The 22,357-nt window shown below is 47.7% G+C and overlaps 1 protein-coding gene across 3 annotated transcripts in view; it reads right to left on the bottom strand.

Annotated features, from left to right (window-relative positions):
- Positions 1-22,357, bottom strand: part of LOC142248979 (E3 ubiquitin-protein ligase HECTD3-like) — a 47,027-nt gene that overhangs the window by 18,705 nt on the left and 5,965 nt on the right. For all 3 annotated transcript variants that reach the window (XM_075320505.1, XM_075320506.1, XM_075320504.1), the window contains 4 exons: positions 22,141-22,276; positions 21,534-21,649; positions 21,204-21,317; positions 85-167 (listed from right to left, as the gene is read on the bottom strand). In XM_075320505.1, coding sequence (XP_075176620.1) covers positions 85-167; positions 21,204-21,317; positions 21,534-21,649; positions 22,141-22,276 — 449 coding nt within the window. The remainder of the gene's footprint in view (positions 1-84; positions 168-21,203; positions 21,318-21,533; positions 21,650-22,140; positions 22,277-22,357) is intronic.

Genomic DNA, 22,357 nt, shown 5'->3' with positions numbered 1-22,357 from the left:
ACTGGACACCAGCCCGTTATATATTAGGCCATGAGAGATTATATAACACCGCCATCTCCTGCAATTCACTGTTCACCCACTCACCATAGCACTCTTTGATACGGATCTCGATGACCGGGATGTGAGAGGTCATGTTATCCAGGACACACACGTCTCCAATGAGGCTCCTGCCGATAGAGAAGAAGACAGATCAGAGCGACACAAAGCAATGGATATGGAGCGCCAGCGGTAAACGCAACATGACCAGGAATGATGGACGCTGTGTGATGGAAAGCTGAAGATCAAGAAGACGTCAAAGAGGCTGAAAATAACTGAAAAAACACCGCCTGGAGCCATTCATGAGTTTGACTTAAAGGACTATACTAAAGAGATAGTTGATAGCGTCCCTACTGCTGAGGGTCCGACCACTGAAGAAAGCTGAGTGCTGACTAAATGTCAATGCCGCACCATACTCTCCCACGTTTCTAGATCAAGAATCTACAGACCATATGAATAGCACTACTAAAAAAACTGACATGCCTGTCTTTGCAAGGTACATGGTTCACCAGGAACTTACTAAGATCGATCTCACAAGGTTCGACGATCAACCTGAGAAAGCAGAGGTTGGAAACCATAATTAGTGACCTGCGGCTGAAGAGCTGGACCTGCTGATCAGGCGGCTAGGACTCAGATCTGTCACATCAGCAATCAAGAGGCTGGTCTCATGGCTGCATGGGAGAGACTAGAATGAAGGTTTGGTAGTCCTGGAGCCATAGAGAAAACTGTTCAAGTGACTACAGGATTTTCCAAAAGCATCCAGTAAGGACAGATCAAAATTAGAAGAGCTCAGAGACCTACTATTAGAGCTGCAGCTGTCCAAGGCAGGACACGCACCTACCCGGCCTCAGCTACCTGGACATTGCTCGTGGAGTAAATTCAATACTCTCCAAGCTGTCGGAGAATGTTCAACAAAAGTGAACCACACTTGGGTCAAGATACAAACAAGAAAATCAAGTTTCCTTTCCTCAGTTTACCTACTTCTAAGTTTATCAAAAATATTGTAGAGTAGAACACTGACCCAAGCAATTGATCTGCTCTCGAGAACACGGGAGATAGTGTCTGTATCAAACCTACAGTGGGTACAGAAAGTATTCAGACCCCTTTAAATTTTTCACTTTGTTTCATTGCAGCTATTTGGTAAATTCAAAAAAGTTCATTTTTTTTCTCATTAATGTACACTCTGCACCCCATCTTGACAAAAAAAAAATAAAACAGAAATTTAGAAATTTTTGCAAATTTATTAAACAAGAAAAACTGAAATATCACATGGTCATAAGTATTCAGACCCTTTGCTCAGACACTCATATTTAAGTCACATGCTGTCTATTTCCTTGTGATCCTCCTTAGTCCAGCTGTGTTTAATTAAACTGATAGGACTTGATTTGGGAAGGCGCACACCTGTCTATACAAGACCTCACAGCTCACAGAGGATATCAGACCAAATGAGAATCATGAGGTCAAAGGAATTGCCCAATGAGCTCAGATACAGAATTGTGGCAAGATCTGGCCAAGGTTACAAAAGAATTTCTGCAGTACTCAAGGTTTTTAAGAGCACAGTGGTCTCCATAATCCTTAAATGGAAGAAGTTTGGGATCACCATATCTCTTCCTAGACCTAGCTGTCCAGCCAAACTGAGCAATTGTGAGAGAAGAGCCTTGGTGAGAGAGGTAAAGAAGAACCCCAAGATCACTGTGGCTGAGCTCCAGAGATACAGTAGGGAAATGGGAGAAAGTTCCACAAAGTCAACTATCACTGCAGACCTCCACCAGTCGGACCTTTATGGCAGAGTGGCCCAACGGAAGCCTCTCCTCAGTGAAAGACATATGAAAGCTGCATAGAGTTTGCAAAAAAACACATGAAGGACTCCCAGACTATGAGAAATTAGATTCTTTGGTCTGATGAGATGAAGATAGAACTTTTTGGTGATGATTCTAAGCGGTATGTGTGGAGAAAACCCAGGCACTGCTCATCACCTGCCCAATACAATCCCAAAAGTAAAACATGGTGGTGGCAGCATCATGCTATGGGGGCAGGGACAGGACGACTGGTTGTAACTAAAGGAAAGATGAATGTGGCCAAGTAGAGAGATATCCTGGAAGAAAACCTCTTCCGGATGCTCTGGACCTCAGACTAGGCTGAAGGTCCACCTTCCAACAAGACAATGACCATAAGTACACAGCTAAAATAACAAAGGAGTAGCTTCAGAACAACTGTGACCATTTTTGACCGGCCCAGCCAGAGCCCTGACCGAAACCCAAATGAGCATCTCTGGAGAGACCTGAAAATGACGTCCACCAACGTTCACCACCCAGCCTGACGGAACTGGAGAGGATCTACAAGGAAGAATGGCAGAGAATCCCCAAATCCAGGATCCTAAGAAGACTCATGGCTGTACTAGCTCAAAAGGGAGGGTGCCACTACTCAATACTGAGCAAAGGGGCTGAATACTTATGACCATGTGATATTTCAGGTTTTTCTTATTTAATAAATTTGCAAAAATGTCTACATTTCTGGTTTGTTTTTCTTTGTCAAGATGGGGGATGAGGTGCAGAGTGTACAATAATGAGATAAAAAATGAACTTTTTTGAATTTACCAAATGGCTGCATTGAAACAAAGAGTGAAAAATTTAAAGGGGTCTGAATACTTTCCGTACCCACTGTAAGACTTCATAAGAACATCTCCAACAGCGAGGAGGTAATGAAGGCATTTCCATCTGAGGACTGTCATACGACACAGCCTTGATCTGCTGTGGGACATTAAACAGGAGACATTAAGGTTCCAAGAGTCATCCCGTGATAATACTCCTCGTTTGGTGAAGGCAGCATCTATGACCCTCTTGCATTTTTAGCACCCATAAGAATTCAGGCAAGATACTGCTAAAGACACTGAAAGAACTAAAGACACTGAAGAGTTGGATACTCAGCTATCGTCCCGGAAATAACAAAGTTGGGAGACATGGAAGAAGTCTCTGAAGATCTAAGGAACATCTCCAACTCTAATGTTGTTATCCCTTAAAATCCCTTTCAGCTGCCATCAGAAGAGAAGTCCCCAGCTTCTCTCATGCATTTGCAGAGGCCATAGCGGCAAGATCCTTGTTCTACTGATGACACCAGTACCTAATGAGCTGGTGTAACCAGAGTCTGATGAGGAAATAAGGCCAGCCATTGTTACACACTGCACATCTGTGTTGTGAGGATGGAAGATGAGGTCTCATCACTTTCGGCACTTCTCAAGCTGGTTGTCATGCGGTGTTCAGGTCCAGACTCATTAGGTGTAATGGCGGCATCAGGCTCTGTTCACACTGCAGAGCCTGACAGGCAACCTGATATCTCCTAGTTGTTCGGCCAGAGCTGGGTGTTGGTTGTTTCATGTACTCTGTTCCTCAATCCTGCAGGGGTTAATTCCTGCTGACCTGGGGAGCTCTGCTAGGAGTTCAGGTTGCTAATTATCAATCACAACTGTCTCCTTCCTATAAAAGATTCTGAACTTTGCTATTCAGCACCGATCATAGCTTCAGCATAGCTCCGGCGATTCCGGTCTTAGGTGTACTTTGCACACTACAACATCGCAGGTGCGATGTCGGTGGGGTCAAATCGAAAGTGACGCACATCCGGCATCGCTGTCAACATCTGAGTATGTGAATCGTTTTTACTACGATTAACGAGCGCAAAAGCGTCGAAATCGTATGATCGGTGTAGCGTCGGTCATTTCCATAATTTCGGAAGGACCGATGTTACGATGTTGTTCCTCGTTCCTGCGGCAGCACACATCGCTGTGTGTGAAGCCGCAGGAGCGAGGAACATCTACCTGCGTCCTGCGGCTCACGCCGTCAATGCGGAAGGAAGGAGGTGGGCGGGATGTTTACGTCCCGCTCATCTCCGCCCCTCCGCTTCTATTGGCCGCCTGCCGTGTGACGTCGCATGACCCGCCCCTTAGTAAGGAGGCGGCTCGCCGGCCAGAGCGACGTCGCACGGCAGGAAAGTCCATGTGAAGCTGCCGTAGCGATAATGTTCGCTACGGCAGCTATAACACAATATCGTATGTGCGACGGGGACGGGGACTATCGCGCTCGGCATCGCAAGCATCGGCTTGCGATGTCGTAGTGTGCAAAGTACCCCTTAGTGGTGAACCTGTTTATCGTGATTTGTGTTGCGATTTTGAGTGGTGTGGAAGTTCCCCTGTTGTGTGTTTACTTTCTTCCCTTTATTCCCCTGTACACATATTGTCTCTCGTGTGTTTTATGTACGAGTTTTTGTTCTCCCTTATTCATGTTGTTTCTGTGGGGTGTTGTTATTGTGTTTTCCAGCCCAGCCAAAGGGTGGGGGAGAGGGTGAGTAAGATCAGGCCTGGACTGGAGTCAGGGTCACGATGGGGGCTTGGACCTGTCTACTATCAAGCCTACCTCTGAGATAAGAAACAGCGTAGGGTTTTGAGTCTGAAGGCCAGTCTAGGGGTCCCTGTTCTGTCATTACATACCCCGTGACACTGGTCATACATCGTGCAGGTTGGTGCTCATCTGACTTGCATCGCTCAGTGTTTCGTTTAAGACATCACATGAAGTAGGAGGACACAGCTATAGCGGGGAGCATACTTTCACATACTTCTAGCTGTTTTAGGACATAGAACATTCACCATTTGAATTGTTGGTTTGGTGGAAGAGTTTTCATTTTGTGGCTTCCCCCAATCTGAACATGGGTTTCCTACTGGACTTTAATTTAATTAATAACTAGCACAAATTTGGACTCTACAGTTATTTACAGTTTTGTGTGTTTCTTTTCTTATCTTACAGAATCCTAGGATAGCAGTAGATATCATCGAAGGACATCGCATTAAGTTTGGATTATCGTAAAATCTAAATTTTTCAGACGGGGAGTGTCATGTACTACAACTTTGGAATCGTACAGTATTGTATTGTCATTGTATTGGTGTTGTAGTGTTGTTATTCCATAAGTTTGCTCTTTAGAAGTTTGTCTCTGATATCAGTAAACACCTCCCGTCTTCCTCAATCCGTGCAGGTCAGCCATGTCAGAAGCTCATGTCTTTATATTCCTGTTTCGAGAATAATCCTTTTTATCTACTGTAATTGAGCATAAATACAAGAATTCAGGTTGAAAATAAGCCACTTCTTCTGGAATCTTCATACGTGCCCTTGCAGTCGGGTCATGCTATCTGATGAAGTTTCTACGTGTGAGTAACGGTGCATAACGACATCCATAGAAAAGGTGTCTCAAGCACCGTACCCTCACAGCTTAGTTATGGAGTCAGAATAAATACCTTCCAAACTTGAGAATACCGCTTTAAGGCTGTGTGCGCACTTTGCGTTTTTACCTGCGTTTCCGCAGCGTTTTCAACTGCAGCATTTTATTGCCCAAAATGACTGCGTTTTTATTTTCCAGCAAAGTCTATGGAAAAAAGGGATTTCTTGTGCGCACCATGCAGTTAAAAACGCTGCGTTTAATTTGCATAATTTTGGGCAAAAACTCTGTTCAAAGAAGCAGCATGTCAGTTGTTTTTGCCATTTGGGCTGCGTTTTGATAACATTGTTGTCTATGAGAAAGCTCTAAAAGCATGTAGAATTTAAAAATCTGTGCTTCATTTGCTTTTCCGATGCTTATTACATGCGTTTTGGGGATCAGAAACGCATATTTTCAAGGATGGAAGTGACCTCACAAATGTCACCAATTAAATCACATCCTTTGAAAAATAAAAGGAGACGTGCCTGGAGTATATCGCCATTTCCGACAAGAAATAATGATTAAATTTGCTTGGATGTTCAAGACACTTTACAAACTCTGCGTTATCCCCAAATGATTACATTCTGTTTGTAAGATAGCTTCCGACAATTGTTTTGATAGTAGGTTTGCAAGGAAATAGCCCTAATTTTGTGTAAATATACAGATATGTGATTTTCACAGAACGATAAGAGCTGACATAAATGTGGGCACTGTTTAAATGAACTAATATCTTTTTTAATATTCCTTTTTAATAATAAATCCTAATACAAAAATTCAAAATAAAAATTTTAACCTGTAATTTTAGTGTTCATGTTATTGGTATATTTATGTTACTTATAATGTAAAGGTTTTAAAATATTTCACGTAGTAAATGATTTTGAATAAATGTATCTAATTTAATCAGTTAAATATTATATTTAATTTTAATATTTTAAAAAAGATGAGTTGAATATGACAAACATATGGAGTTTTCATTTAAATTTATTATTTTATCCTTTTTAAATTTATAAAAAAATATTTTTTTTAGGTTAGAAAAGTGTAAAATTTATGGTTATTAACATATTTGAATGATAATAGATATCGTTAATAGATATTGCATTGTATCTAACTAATACAATACATGTCTATGGCGAGGTATATATAATGAACAAATTCAAAATTTGTAATTTTTTATTTGAAATAAAAATATGATGTTCAAATATATGATGTAAATTAATTCATGTCACCTAACCCATTCAGGTGGAATCTATGCCCTGTCTGTGGGACGCAACTAGCCCAGATTACATGCAAAAATTGAAGAGATCCGATTGCTGGGTCACAATATGTTGTACCCACAGTGGCATGAGGCCGATCAGGCACTCCAGACTAAGATTGGTATGTTTTTTTACATTTTTTAAAAATAATATACATTTTTTTAAGATTAAAAACAATTATTATATGTTTATAATATAATTATTATTTTATTAAAAAAGAAGGGAATTTTGTTTACTTACCGTAAATTCCTTTTCTTCTAGCTCCAATTGGGAGACCCAGACAATTGGGTGTATAGCTATGCCTCCGGAGGCCACACAAAGTATTACACTAAAAGTGTAACGCCCCTCCCCTTCTGCCTATACACCCCCCGTGCTCACGGGCTCCTCAGTTTTGGTGCAAAAGCAAGAAGGAGGAAAAATTATAAATTGGTTTAAAGGAAATTCAATCCGAAGGAATATCGGAGAACTGAAACCATTCAACATGAACAACATGTGCACACAAAAAACAGGGGCGGGTGCTGGGTCTCCCAATTGGAGCTAGAAGAAAAGGAATTTACGGTAAGTAATCAAAATTCCCTTCTTCTTTGTCGCTCCATTGGGAGACCCAGACAATTGGGACGTCCAAAAGCAGTCCCTGGGTGGGTAAATAATACCTCATAATAGAGCCGTAAACGGCTCCGTCCTACAGGTGGGCAACCGCCGCCTGAAGGACTCGCCTACCTAGGCTGGCATCTGCCGAAGCATAGGTATGCACCTGATAGTGTTTCGTGAAAGTGTGCAGGCTCGACCAGGTAGCTGCCTGACACACCTGCTGAGCCGTAGCCTGGTGCCGCAAGGCCCAGGACGCTCCCACGGCCCTGGTAGAATGGGCCTTCAGCCCTGAGGGAACCGGAAGCCCAGAGGAACGATAAGCTTCGAGAATTGGTTCCTTGATCCACCGAGCCAGGGTTGATTTGGAAGCTTGTGTCCCTTTACGCTGGCCAGCGACAAGGACAAAGAGTGCATCCGAGCGGCGCAGGGGCGCCGTACGAGAAATGTAGAATCTGAGTGCTCTCACCAGATCTAACAAGTGCAAATCCTTTTCACATTGGTGAACTGGATGAGGACAAAAAGAGGGTAAGGAGATATCCTGATTGAGATGAAAAGGGGATACCACCTTAGGGAGAAATTCCGGAACCGGACGCAGAACCACCTTGTCCTGGTGAAACACCAGGAAAGGGGCTTTGCACGACAACGCTGCTAGCTCAGACACTCTCCGAAGTGATGTGACTGCTACTAGGAAAACCACTTTCTGCGAAAGGCGTGAGAGAGAAATATGCCTCATTGGCTCGAACGATGGTTTCTGAAGAACCATCAGCACCCTGTTCAGATCCCAGGGTTCTAACGGACGCTTGTAAGGAGGGACGATGTGACAAACCCCCTGCAGGAACGTGCGTACCTGTGGAAGTCTGGCTAGGCGCTTCTGAAAAAACACAGAGAGCGCAGAGACTTGTCCCTTAAGGGAGCCGAGCGACAAACCCTTTTCCAATCCGGATTGAAGGAAGGACAGAAAAGTGGGCAAGGTAAATGGCCAGGGAGAAAAACCCTGAGCAGAGCACCACGACAGGAATATTTTCCACGTCCTGTGGTAGATCTTGGCGGACGTTGGTTTCCTAGCCTGTCTCATAGTGGCAATAACCTCTTGAGATAAACCTGAAGACGCTAGGATCCAGGACTCAATGGCCACACAGTCAGGTTGAGGGCCGCAGAATTCAGATGGAAAAACGGCCCTTGAGACAGCAAGTCTGGTCGGTCTGGTAGTGCCCACGGTTGGCCGACCGTGAGATGCCACAGATCCGGGTACCACGACCTCCTCGGCCAGTCTGGAGCGACGAGGATGGCGCGGCGGCAGTCGGCCCTGATCTTGCGTAACACTCTGGGCAACAGTGCCAGAGGAGGAAACACATAAGGGAGTTGAAACTGCGACCAATCCTGAACTAAGGCGTCTGCCGCCAGAGCTCTGTGATCTTGGGACCGTGCCATGAACGTCGGGACCTTGTTGTTGTGCCTGGACGCCATTAGGTCGACGTCCGGTCTGCCCCAGCGGCAACAGATCTCCTGAAACACGTCCGGGTGAAGGGACCATTCCCCTGCGTCCATGCCCTGGCGACTGAGAAAGTCTGCTTCCCAGTTTTCTACGCCCGGGATGTGGACTGCGGATATGGTGGAGGCTGTGGCTTCCACCCACAGCAGAATCCGCCGGACTTCCTGGAAGGCTTGCCGACTGCGTGTCCCGCCTTGGTGGTTGATGTATGCCACCGCTGTGGAGTTGTCCGACTGAATTCGGATCTGTTTGCCTTCCAGCCACGGCTGGAACGCCTTTAGGGCAAGATACACTGCCCTTATCTCCAGAACATTGATCTGAAGGGAGGACTCTGTCTGAGTCCAAGTACCCTGAGCCCTGTGGTGGAGAAAGACCGCTCCCCATCCTGACAGGCTCGCGTCCGTCGTGACCACCGCCCAGGATGGGGGCAGGAAGGATTTCCCCTTCGACAGAGAAGTGGGGAGAAGCCACCACTGAAGGGAAGCTTTGGCTGCCCGGGAAAGGGAGACGTTCCTGTCGAGGGACGTCGACTTCCTGTCCCATTTGCGAAGAATGTCCCATTGAAGTGGGCGCAGATGAAACTGCGCAAAAGGAACTGCCTCCATTGCTGCCACCATCTTCCCTAGGAAGTGCATGAGGCGCCTCAGGGGGTGTGACTGACCTTGAAGGAGAGATTGCACCCCTGTCTGTAGTGAACGCTGTTTGTTCAGCGGAAGCTTCACTATCGCTGAGAGAGTATGAAACTCCATGCCAAGATATGTCAGTGATTGGGCCGGTGTCAGATTTGACTTTGGGAAATTGATGATCCACCCGAAACTCTGGAGAGTTTCCAGAGCAATGTTCAGGCTGTGTTGGCATGCCCCTTGAGAGGGCGCCTTGACAAGCAGATCGTCTAAGTAAGGGATCACCGAGTGTCCCTGAGAGTGTAGGATTGCCACCACTGTTGCCATGACCTTGGTGAAGACCCGTGGGGCTGTCGCCAGGCCAAAAGGCAGTGCCACGAACTGAAGGTGTTCGTCCCCTATGGCAAAACGCAGGAAGCGCTGATGCTCTGGTGCAATCGGTACGTGGAGATAAGCATCTTTGATGTCTATTGATGCCAGGAAATCTCCTTGGGACATTGAGGCGATGACGGAGCGGAGCGATTCCATCCGGAACCGCCTGGTTTTCACATGCTTGTTGAGCAGTTTTAGGTCCAGAACGGGACGGAAGGATCCATCCTTTTTTGGCACCACGAACAAGTTGGAGTAAAAACCGTGACCCCGTTGCTGAAGAGGAACAGGGATCACCACTCCTTCCGCCTTCAGAGTGCCCACCGCCTGCAGAAGAGCCTCGGCTCTGTCGGGGGGCGGAGATGTTCTGAAGAATCGGGACGGAGGACGAGAGCTGAACTCTATCCTGTAACCTTGAGATAGAATGTCTCTCACCCATCGGTCTTTTACTTGTGGCAGCCAGGCGTCGCAAAAGCGTGAGAGCCTGCCACCGACCGAGGATGCGGTTTGAGGAGGACGAAAGTCATGAGGAGGCCGCTTTGGGAGCGGTTCCTCCAGCGGTCTTTTTAGGACGCGACTTAGACCGCCATGCATCGGAGTGCCTCTGATCTTTCTGAGGCCTTTTGGACGAGGAGAATTGAGACCTGCCCGCGGGCCGAAAGGACCGAAACCTCGATTGTACCTTCCGTGGTTGAGGTCTGTTTGGTTTGGACTGGGGTAAGGATGAATCCTTTCCCTTGGATTGTTTAATGATTTCATCCAATCGCTCACCAAACAAGCGGTCGCCAGACAATGGCAAACCGGTTAAAAACTTCTTGGAAGCAGAGTCTGCCTTCCATTCACGTAGCCACATGGCCCTGCGGAGTACCACCGAATTGGCGGATGCCACCGCCGTACGGCTCGCCGAGTCCAGGATAGCATTAATGGCGTAGGACGCAAACGCCGACGCCTGAGTGGTTAAGGACACCACTTGCGGGGCAGATGTACGTGTTAGTGCATGGATCTGCGCCTGACAAGCTGAGATAGCTTGGAGTGCCCATACGGCTGCGAATGCTGGAGCAAAAGACGCGCCGATAGCTTCATAGATGGATTTCAACCATAGTTCCATCTGTCTGTCAGTGGCATCTTTGAGTGAAGCCCCATCTTCCACTGCAACTATGGATCTAGCCGCCAGTCTGGAGATTGGAGGATCCACCTTAGGACACTGAGTCCAGCCCTTGACAACCTCGGGGGGGAAGGGATAACGTGTGTCCTTAAGGCGCTTGGAAAAACGCTTGTCTGGACAGTCTCGATTTTTCTGAATTGCCTCTCTGAAGTCAGAGTGATCCAGAAACATATTTAATGTACGCTTGGGAAACCTGAAACGGAATTTCTCCTGAGAAGCAGACTCCTCAATTGGAGGAGCTGGGGGAGAAATATCCAACACCTGATTGATGGTCGCTATAAGATCATTCACTACTGCGTCACCTTCAGGTGTATCTAGGTTGAGAGCGCCTTCAGGATCAGAATCCTGATCTGATACCTCCGCTTCATCCTCCAGAGAGTCCCCCTGCTGGGACCCTGAACAGTGTGATGAAGTGGAGGGAATTTCCCAGCGACCCCGCTTGGGCGGCCTGGGTCTGCGGTCCGTGTCAGAGACCTCACCCTGGGACCTATGGGTTACCCCAGGGGCACATTGCTGTTCCAATTGAGGGGGACCAGGGGTCAAGGATTGGACAGTGCCTGGGGCCTGGATCACCGGTCTGAACTGCAATGCTTCCAGTATTTTAGCAGACCATTTGTCCATATTCTCAGACAGTTTGTCAGCAAAGGCTGCAAACTCCGTCCCTGTCACCTGGACAGTGGTAGCAGGTGGTTCCACCTGGGCCACCAGCTCCGGCTGAGTAAGTGCCACAGGGGCCGAGCATTGCACACAATGAGGGTCAGTGGAACCTGCCGGTAGTACAGCTTTACATGAGGTACAGGTTGCAAAATACTCCTGTGCTTTGGCACCCTTGCCTTTTGATGACATGTTGTCTCCTCTGAGAACAACAGGAGGGTATATAGCCAAAAAACAATAGAGCGACTGCACAGTGCAAATGTATACCTATATATATATATATATACACTTCGGTACTCAGTGGGGCCAGCACCACAGGTGCTGCTTACCGACCGCTCAGAGCGGTTGTGTGATCACCAGATTCCCTGCCTGGGTCTCCCTGTGTTGTCTCTCCTCTCCAGCGTCTGAATCGCTGACAGGAATGGCTGCCGGCATTCTGTGGGGAGGAGGGAACCGTGGGCGTGCCCAAGAAAAGTGCGGGAATCCAGTGCCCCAGTGTACTGAGTGAGGAGGGAGGAGGATACTAATGTATGCTCCAGCCCTCAGCGCTGACGATCTGTGCAGCGTCCCGCCCTTCCCCTGACTGGCAGGCCTGTGGGCGGGAATATACGACACTAGGCCGCAGAAGCCGGGGACTAAAGTTATAAGCGCGGCCGGCAATGAGCGCGGTCGCGCGGTAGTCCCCGGCGCACTAACACACCCAGCAGTGCTGCAATGTGTATGGCACAAGCGCTCTATGCGCGGTAGTCCCCGGTGCACTAACACACCCAGCAGTGTTGCAATGTGTATGGCACAAGCGCTCCATGCGCGGCAGTCCCCGGCGCACTAACACACCCAGCAGTGCTGTAATGTGTATGGCACCAGCGCTCCATGCGCGGTCCCCACGGGGACACAGAGTACCTCATAGTAGCAGGGCCTTGTCCCTGACGATACCCAGCTCCTATCCTGCAGATTCCCAGAGGCTGCGGAGGGAGCACGGTCCCAGTGCCTGGAGACCGATCCGGATCCCACTTCACCCAGAGCCCATTAAGGGATGGGGAAGGAAAACAGCATGTGGCTCCTGCCCGTGTACCCGCAATGGGTACCTCAACCTTAACAGCACCGCCGACAAAGTGGGGTGAGAAGGGAGCATGCTGGGGGCCCTGTTATGGGCCCTCTTTTCTTCCATCCGACCTAGTCAGCAGCTGCTGCTGACTAAGTTGTGGAGCTTATGCGTGGATGTCTGCCTCCTTCGCACAAAGCATAAAAACTGAGGAGCCCGTGAGCACGGGGGGTGTATAGGCAGAAGGGGAGGGGCGTTACACTTTTAGTGTAATACTTTGTGTGGCCTCCGGAGGCATAGCTATACACCCAATTGTCTGGGTCTCCCAATGGAGCGACAAAGAAAATGTATGTTACAAATCTTGCCATAACAATATTAATACATATGTTCATTTTAAAATGTATGCATTACATAGAGCAAGATGTTCGCAAACGATGGCGATCAGTTAAGGATCGTTTCAACAAAATTAGAATGGAGGCCTCCAAGATTGGATCATCTCCAGTAAAGCCCAACTTCATATATTATGATGACCTTAAATGTTTGTGCTCGGGCTGTGTGTTGCGTCCGTAAGTTAATAATTTTTTTTTTGTTTTCTTTTTAACGTGTTTTTGGTTTTTTTTATTTTTCATTAAAAACTTCCATAAATTGAAATATCTAAATTTTTTGAAAAAAAAACCAAAAAAAACCAAATACAATTTCCATTATTAAAAATTATACTAACAACTATTTCTTTCTCTTTAGCACTTCTGGAAATATTATGGCAGAACCCGACAATTCATTAGAAATGCAGGATCAAAATACTGATAATAATACAGATGTTCCTGATGACCAACCAAACACCAGCACACAGCAAATTTGTAATCAGGATTCTAAACAAGTCCTAAACACCTGTGAAACCAGTGCAGCATCATCAGCAAATCAAACAGGAAAAAAAAACAGCTATACAAAACCAAAAAAAAAACAAAAAAAAAAAAACACAAATTCCAAAAATAACGAACCAGACAATTTAACAAATCAAACCATCGAGATTCTAAAATCAGCCACTGAAGATGATGAATTTGACAATTTTGCTACGAGTGTAGCCCTGAGACTTAGAAAAATGGATGCCTGTAAAAAAAAAAATCTACTGTACATGCATGACAGCCATATGTGGTTTGATATCTTGTTTTGCGGAGGAGGGACCTTTTCCGTCTGGAGGAGAGCTAGTTAATACTTTTGAAAATTATTTGATGAAAAAAAAAACCCCAAACCCCAAATTCAACATCAATCTCAAATCTCACATAGTATTACACGAGACGCCCCATATCCTGAATACCAGACACCATATCTTCCACACTTCCAAAAAAATTATTATCATAACCCAAAAGAAGGGAATTTTGTTTACTTACCGTAAATTCCTTTTCTTCTAGCTCCAATTGGGAGACCCAGACAATTGGGTGTATAGCTATTGCCTCTGGAGGCCACACAAAGTATTACACTTAAAAGTGTAAGGCCCCTCCCCTTCTGGCTATACACCCCCAGTGGGATCACTGGCTCACCAGTTTTAGTGCCAAAGCAAGAAGGAGGAAAGCCAATAACTGGTTTAAAGACCAATTCAATCCGAGGAAACATCGGAGAACTGAACCATACCACATGAACAACATGTGTATCCGAAAAAACAGAAAAACCCAGAGAAAACAGGGCGGGTGCTGGGTCTCCCAATTGGAGCTAGAAGAAAAGGAATTTACGGTAAGTAAACAAAATTCCCTTCTTCTTTGTCGCTCCATTGGGAGACCCAGACAATTGGGATGTCCAAAAGCAATCCCTGGGTGGGTAAAAGAATACCTCATGATAGGGCCGTCAAACGGCCCTCTCCTACAGGTGGCCAACCGCCGCCTGAATGACTTATCTACCTAGGCTGGCGTCTGCCGAAGCGTAGGTATGCATCTGATAATGCCTGGTAAAAGTAAGTAGACTCGACCAGGTGGGTGCCTGACACACCTGCTGAGCCGTAGCCTGGTGCCGTAATGCCCAGGATGCACCCCCGGCTCTGGTAGAATGGGCCTTCGGCCTTGAGAGAACCAGAAGCCCAGTAGAACTGTAGGCTTCAAGAATTGGTTCCTCGATCCCCCGAGCAAGGGTGGATTTGGAAGCTTGCGACTGTTTACGCCGACCAGCGACAAGGACAAAGAGTGCATCCGGGTGGCGCAGGAGCGCCATGCGGGAAGTAGAACCTGAGTGCTCTCACCAGAACCAACAGATGCAAATCTTTCTGAAATTGATGGACTGGACGAGGACACAAAGAAGGTGAGGTGATATCCTGATTGATATGAAAGTGGGATACCACCTTAGGGAGAAATTCCGGAACCGGACGCAGAACTACCCTGTCCTGGTGAAGGACCAGGAAGGGAGTTTGTATGAGAGCGTTGCTAGCTCGGAAACTCTCCTTAGAGACGAGACCGTTACTAGAAGGCCACTTCCCGTGAAAAGCGGGAAGGGAGACATCCTTCAAAGGCTCGAAAGGCGGCATCTGGAGAGCAATTAGAACCTTGTTCAGATCTCAGGGCTCTAACGGCCGCTTGTACGGAGTGCTGAGAAGACAACTCCCCGTAGGAACGTGCGTACCTGAGGAAGTCGTCGTTTCTGAAAAAATACAGATAGCGCTGAGACTTGTCCCTAAAGGGAACTGAGCGACAACCCATTTTCCTACCTAGATTGCAGGAAGGAAGGAAACATAGACGATGCAACCGGCCAGGGAGAAACACCCTGCGCCGAGCACCGAGATAAGAACATCTTCCACGTCCTGTGGTCAATCTTGGCGGACGTTGGTATGCTAGCCTGTCTCATGGTGGCAACCACGTCCTGAGGTAATCCTGACGACACTAGGTTCCAGGACTCAATGCCACACCATCCGGTTGAGGGCCGTAGAATTCAAATGGAAGAATGGCCCTTGAGACAGCCAGTCTGATTGGTCTGGTAGTGCCCCCGGTTAGCCTACCGTGAGGCACCACAGAACCGAGTACCACAACATCCTCGGCCAATTTGTAGCGACGAGGATGGCGCGGCCGCAGTCGGTCTTGATCTAGCGCAGTACTCTGGGCAACAATGCCAGAGGTGGCACCTAAGGTAGCTGGAACTGCGACCAATGCTGAACTAAGGCGTTTGCCGCCAGAGCTCGATGATTGTGAAACCGTGCCATGAAGCTGGCACATTGTTGTTGTGCCGTGACGCCATTAGATCGACGTCCGGCCTCTGTCAGCGGCGCCAGATCTCCTGAAACCCGTCCGGGTGAGGAGACCATACTCTTTCGGCCACACCTCAGCGACTTAGGAAGTCAGCTTCCTAGTTTCCACACTTGGGATGTGAATTGTGGATATGGTGGATGCCGTGTCTTCCACCCACATCAGAACCTGCCGGACTTCCTGGAAGGCTTGCCGGTTGCGCGTTCTTCCTTGGTGGTTGATGTATGCCACCGCTGTGGAGCTGTCCGACTGAAGTCGGATATGCTTGCTTTCCAGCCGCTGTTGGAAGGTTTGTAGGGCAAGATACACTGCTCTGTGTTCAAGAACATTGATCTGAAGGGTGGACTCTTGCTGAGTCCACGTACCCTGAGCGCTGTAGTGGAGAAAAACTGCTCCCCACCCTGATAGACTCGCGTCTGTCGTAACTATCGCCCAGGATGGGGATAGGAAGGACCTTCCTTTTGACCAAGAGGTGGGAAGAAGCCACCACCGTAGAGATTCCTTGGCCGCCTGAGAAAGAACGACGACTCTGTTGAGGGACGTCGACTCCTCGTCCCATTGGCGGAGAATGTCCCATTGTAGTGGACGCAGTAAAACTGCGCGAAAGGAACTGCCTCCATTGCTACCATCTTACGTAGGAAGTGCATGAGGCGTCTCAATGTGTGCGACTGGTTCTTAAAGAAGAGCTTGCAGCCCGTAGTGAATGCTGTTTGTCTAGCGGAAGCTTCACTATCGCTGAGAGAGTAAGAAACTCTATGCCTAGATATGTTATCGATAGGGTCGGGGTCGGATCTGACTTTAAAAAGTTGATGATCCACCCAAAACTCTAGAGAGTCTGCAGCGCAACGTTCGGGCAGTGTTGGCATGTTTCCTAAGAGAGTGCCTTGACAAGTAGATCGTCTAAATACGGGACCACAGAGTGACCCTGAGAGTGCAGGACTGTGACTACTGCTGCCCTGACCTTGGCGAAGACCAGTTGGACTGTCGCTAGCCGGAAGGTAGAGCTACGAACAGAAGGTGTTCGTCTCTTATAACGAAGCGTAGAAACGCTAGTGCTCTGGATCAATCGGCACGTGTGGATAAGCATCCTTGATGCCTAATGATGCTAGGAAATATCCTTGGGACCTTGAGGCGATGACATGGCGGAGGGATTCCATCCGGAACCGCCTGGTGTCCACGAGCTTGCTGAGCATTTTTAGATCCAGAACGGGACGGAACGGCCCGTTGTTATAGGTACCGCAAAGAATTTGGGGTAAAAACCGTGACCTTGTTCCTGAAGAGGAACGGGGGTCATCACTCTTTCTGCCTATAGAGTGCACCCTGTTTGCAGAAGAGCAGCGGCCCGGCCGGGAGGTGGAGAAATTCTGAAGAATCGAGTTGGAGGACGAGAAGTGAGCTCTATCCTGTACCCGTGAGACAGAATGTCTCACACTCAATGGTCATTGACCTATGGCAGCTAAATATCGCCAAGGCAGGAGAGCCTGCTACCGACCGAGGCCGCAAGTCATGAGGAAGCCGCCTTGGAAGCGGGTTTTCAGACTGTCGCTTTTTTGGGCGTGACTGAGCCCGCTAAGAATCTTAGCTCCTCTGATCCTTTTGAGTCCACATTGGACGAGGAAAAATGGGACCTGCCCGAGCCTCGAAAAGGCCGAAAACCCCGACTGCCTCTTGCTCTGTTGGGGTTTGTTGTGTCCGGGCTGAGGAAAGGATGAATCCTTACCCCTGGACTGTTTAATGGTTACATCCAACGCTCACCAAACAGTCGGTCAGCAGAAAAAGGCAACTGGTTAGGCAACCTTTTTTGGAAGCAGAATCTGCCTTCCATTCACTTAACGAGCAGACCAGGCTCTGCTTAAAAACACGGAGTAGCGGAGGCTACCGCCGCACGGTTCGCAGAGTCCAGGACAACCTGAATCGCGTAAGAAACAAATGCAGACATTTGAGAGGTTAAGGATGCCACCTGCGGCACAGATGTACGTGTAACCGTGTCAATCTGTGTAAGACAAGCTGAAATAGCTTGGAGTGCCCCAAGGGAGAGAATGCCGGAGCCAACGGTGCGCCGACAGCCTCATAGATGGCTTTCGACCAGAGATCCATCTGTCTGTCAGTGGCATCTTTGAGTTTGCAGTTCCATCTCCCACTGCAACTATGGATCTAGCTACAAGCCTGGAGATTGGAGGATGCCGCTCGGGACACTGGGTCCAGTCCTTGACCAAGTCAGGGGACAGGGATAACGTGTATCCTAAGCCGTTTGGAGAAGCGCATATCTGGATAAGCGTGGTGTTCCTGGACTGCCTCTCTGAAGGTAGAGTGGTCCAGAAAAATACGTGAAGCTGACTCCTCCCCTGGAGGAGCTGTGAGAAATAACCCACATTCTATAGATGGACGCTATAAGATTATTTACTATGGCGTCACGATCAGGTGTATCCAGATTGAGAGCGGTCTCAGGATCAGAATCCTGAGCCGCTACTTCCGCCTCATTACACAGCGAGTCCTTCTGCTAGGACCCTGATGAAACCAAGGCCGCTCATAGTGAGCCCGCTTAGGCTGTCTGGGACTGACGTCTGTGCAGAGCCGTGACTCTGGGATGCGTGTGACATTCCCGGAGCTGTTAGTTGTTCACACTGAGGGGGGCCATGGATCAATGATTCAACAGTGCCCATATTGTGAGAGACATGTCCGGACTGCTAGGCTTCTAGTATCATAGCCATAGTCTCAGAAAAACTGTCAGTAAATACTGCAGACACCGTCCTCATCCCCTGGCCATTAGTGCATACAATGGGAGTCTATGTAACCTGCCGGCCGTATAGCCGTACATGCTGTACCAGCTGTATAGAAAAACATGTGGTTCTGCACCTTTGTTTTACACAGAGAATATGCTGATAACTCCTCCGCATAATCCAGGAGGGTATATACAACGTGCGACCAAACAGTGCAATGTATATAGTACAAGCATATCTATAAGTGCACTTCTGCACTAGTGGGGTCAGCACCACAGGTGCTGCTTAACGCCTGTTGCAGCGATTGTGTGACTATCAGAATGCCAGGGTCTTCCACACTTGTCTCTGTATCGTACAGAAACTGACACTAATGGCTGCCGGCGTCCTTGTAGAGAAGGAAGCCGTGGGCGTGCCTGAGAAAGTGCGGGAATCCGGATTCACAGTGCACACAGTGAGAGGGGTGGAGTATGCAAAACATACTCCAGCTCTCAGCGCTGCTGTGCTATGCAGCGTCACGCCCCTACCCTGACTGTCAGGGCTGTGGGCGGTAACGAAGGGAGACTAGGCCCAGAAGCCGGGGACTCGAGTTAACAGCGCGGCCGCCGTAAAAGCGCGGGCCGCGCTGAAGTCCCCGGCGCACCACAAGTGCCAGCCGCGCCGCAGTCCCAGCGGCCGGCGCGACCGATTCCTAGAAGTGGCCAGCGTCCCGCCCCTCTCCTGACTGGCAGGTCTGGGGGCGGGAACGAACGGAAGCAGGCCGCAAAAGCCGGGGACTCTAGTTATCAGCGCGGCCGCCGTAAAAGCGCGGGCCGCGCTGAAGTCCCCGGCGCACCACAAGTGCCAGCCGCGCCGCTGCCAGCGGCCGGCGCGACCGATTCCTAGAAGTGGCCAGCGTCCCGCCCCTCTCCTGACTGGCAGGTCTGGGGGCGGGAACGAACGGAAGTAGGCCGCAAAAGCCGGGGACTCTAGTTATCAGCGCGGCCGCCGTAAAAGCGCAGGCCGCGCTGAAGTCCCCGGCGCACTACAAGTGCCAGCCGCGCCGCAGTCCCAGCGGCCGGCGCGACCAATTCCCATAAGTGAGCCTGCTTCAGCGAAGCTGAATGAGGCCATGGCACAGGCGCCGCAGCGCTGATGTCCCCCGGCGCACTACAACACCCAGCATGCTGCGGTGTGAGCGCCAAATGCACGGGGACACAGAGTACCTTGAGGAAGCAGGGCCATGTCCCTGATGTACTCCGCTCCATCCAGCATCTTCTCCAGGGGCTGTAGATGGAGCACGGTCTCAGTGCCTGGAGACCGGTAAATCCCACTTCACCCAGAGCCCTGTAAAAAGGGATGGGGAAGGAATCAGCATGTGGGCTCCTGCCGCCGTACCCGCAATGGGTACCTCAACCTTACAAACACCTCCGACATACAGTGGGGTGAGAAGGGAGCATGCTGGGAGCCCTTAGTATGGGCCCTCTTTTCTTCCATCCGACATAGTCAGCAGCTGCTGCTGACTAAAAAGTGGAGCTATGCGTGGATGTGTTGCCTCCTTCGCACAAAGCACAAAACTGGTGAGCCAGTGATCCCACTGGGGGTGTATAGCCAGAAGGGGAGGGGCCTTACACTTTTAAGTGTAATACTTTGTGTGGCCTCCAGAGGCAATAGCTATACACCCAATTGTCTGGGTCTCCCAATGGAGCGACAAAGAAATTAAAGATTATGTTCATCCCCAAAATAAAAAATTTTCAACAAAAGGCTAATATTCCTGTTCGCCAGGAATCGCCATAGGCCAGGGTTTTTTTACCCAAGAGCTCTTTTCACAACCATGAAGTTTATTTTAATTTGTTATTTGGTATACAAATTTGAATTTATTTACAAATAAAAACCATAAATGTAATTTGTTTATTACAATATTTTCAAATTGACATAACTAGTAAAAATTTAGTTTGGAGATTATAAAAATATTGTATCATTCATTCATTCATGATATATAATTTACCTTGTAATGATGTATTAAAAAATACAATTTGATACAAAGAAATGTATTTATGCTTTTCTTAAGTTGGTCCGTTAATTAGAATTGTATTCTATTTTGTTTTAATAATGTTTGATTCATCAAGTGTGTTATAATAAAGATTTTCCTTCTGGCAAAACATGGTATGTGTTTATGCGTTATTTCTAATTATTGTTTTGGGTTTTTTTGGGTTGTTTCTTACCATGTTTAAGATTTTATATAATGTTTGTCATTCGGAGAATCCATAAATCGTAACGTTATTTCATTTTGGGCAATATGTGCACGTGTAAATAGCAATTTTTTTAGTTTAGTTTTGCCTGAGAATTGGTCTTTCTTTAACGAATATGATGTTACCCGTGTTAGAGGAAATGACATCAGTAGATCTCTATTTGGTTTATTTTTTTTTTTTAACATTAGCTTTATGTAGACATCACAATACAAAAGAAATGGTACCATGAAAAGGCATCCTAAACGCAGGATTCTTTCGTTAAAACCGCAAGGAAAACGCATCAAAAACGAAATAAAAACGGATGCGTTTTGACTACAAAACATAACAAAATACCAAAAATGGCAAAAGCAATTTCTGCCAAAACATGCGTTTTGAACTGCAACTACCTCGACACAAAGTGCGCACATAGCCTAAAGGAGATTTTCCAGATTTTATTTTTCAATGAAAAACAGGATACAATCTTTGAAATACAAACATCCAACATAAATCGGAATCTGATGTAAAAAGCCAATATTTAATAACGACCCCTGAGCCCCCCTGTAATACCTCCTGCCGCACCCCTCATACTCACTCCTCTATGCTGACATCATTGAGTTGCTGCAGGTTGTCCCTCGTGCCCCCATAGATCAGAACTCGCTTGGGCATGCAGCACCTATCCTTATAGTCGACGGTCAGCAGCAACTTCCTGTATAATGAGAGGGAAATGTTACAATGTGTAACCAGAAACACATAACGAGCCACAAGTAACACAGGCTGCACTGCTGACTATGAGTCTCGTAGTTCTCCATTCTGATGGTACAAATATATTTGCCTGATAATTTGCCACCGCATCTACGTGGTAAAAGCCATCGCTTCCCATCATTGTAGGCCACCTCCTGTAGTATATACTCCACACTCTTACTTGATGATGGTGCCTTCTTTCATGTGCAGACGGATCCAGGGAATATCAACGGACCCATCGCTTTCCCAATACGTGTCATGTTGTCCATCAGTCAAGGCGGACAGATCGTTTTCCTCCTATAATGGCAGATTTCATGCATGAATGTGAACATTAAAAAAATTGCAGTAAATATCAGCACTGCAGTCATTGGGAAAGCTGGGTGACAACCAATATAACTGTCATGGCAGGCTCCCTGAAGGCCGTTACACACCTGCCTTCCTCATGGACGGTGATGACCTTGCATGGTCTCTGTTTTTGCATTCGCTGCAGCATTAGGGAACAGACAAAGGGTCATGCTACCTTTACAGAAGAAACGTGGGAAAGTTTATCCAGCATTAGAAGAAGGCGTCACTTTTTTTGCGCCTCCGTCCTGCACCGTCATTTATGCAGCTAAGATATATTTCCAACTTCTCTGCCCTATCGCTGCTGCTCTGCAGTTGGCAGACTGTCCTATCATTTGGCTGTTGACGCAGGGCGAGGTAATAAAACACGACAAAAATCAAAGGTCTATGAAATGGTCAAAGGCTGTGTGCGCACTGCGAGGCCGTGTCACGCCGCGGTGCCGTACCATCCTTGAGGACACTTCGATGCTCTCCACGAACTGCTTAATGTTACCCAAACTCTCGTCCTCTTTCCCCACGCGCTCATATAAGAAGTGAACCAGATCTTTGTCGCACTCGTACGTCCAGGACAGAGGAATAAACCTGCAGATGAGGAAAAGAGGAGAGAGGTGGCGAATATCATAAACACACATATAGTACGCTGTAATCAAGCGCCCCAATACA

Source organism: Anomaloglossus baeobatrachus, chromosome 8, assembly GCF_048569485.1.
Source record: "Anomaloglossus baeobatrachus isolate aAnoBae1 chromosome 8, aAnoBae1.hap1, whole genome shotgun sequence".
In the NCBI taxonomy this organism is placed as follows: domain Eukaryota; kingdom Metazoa; phylum Chordata; class Amphibia; order Anura; family Aromobatidae; genus Anomaloglossus; species Anomaloglossus baeobatrachus.
Note: the sequence above shows the minus strand (reverse complement) of the source record. Positions and strands in the feature narration are given on the sequence as shown.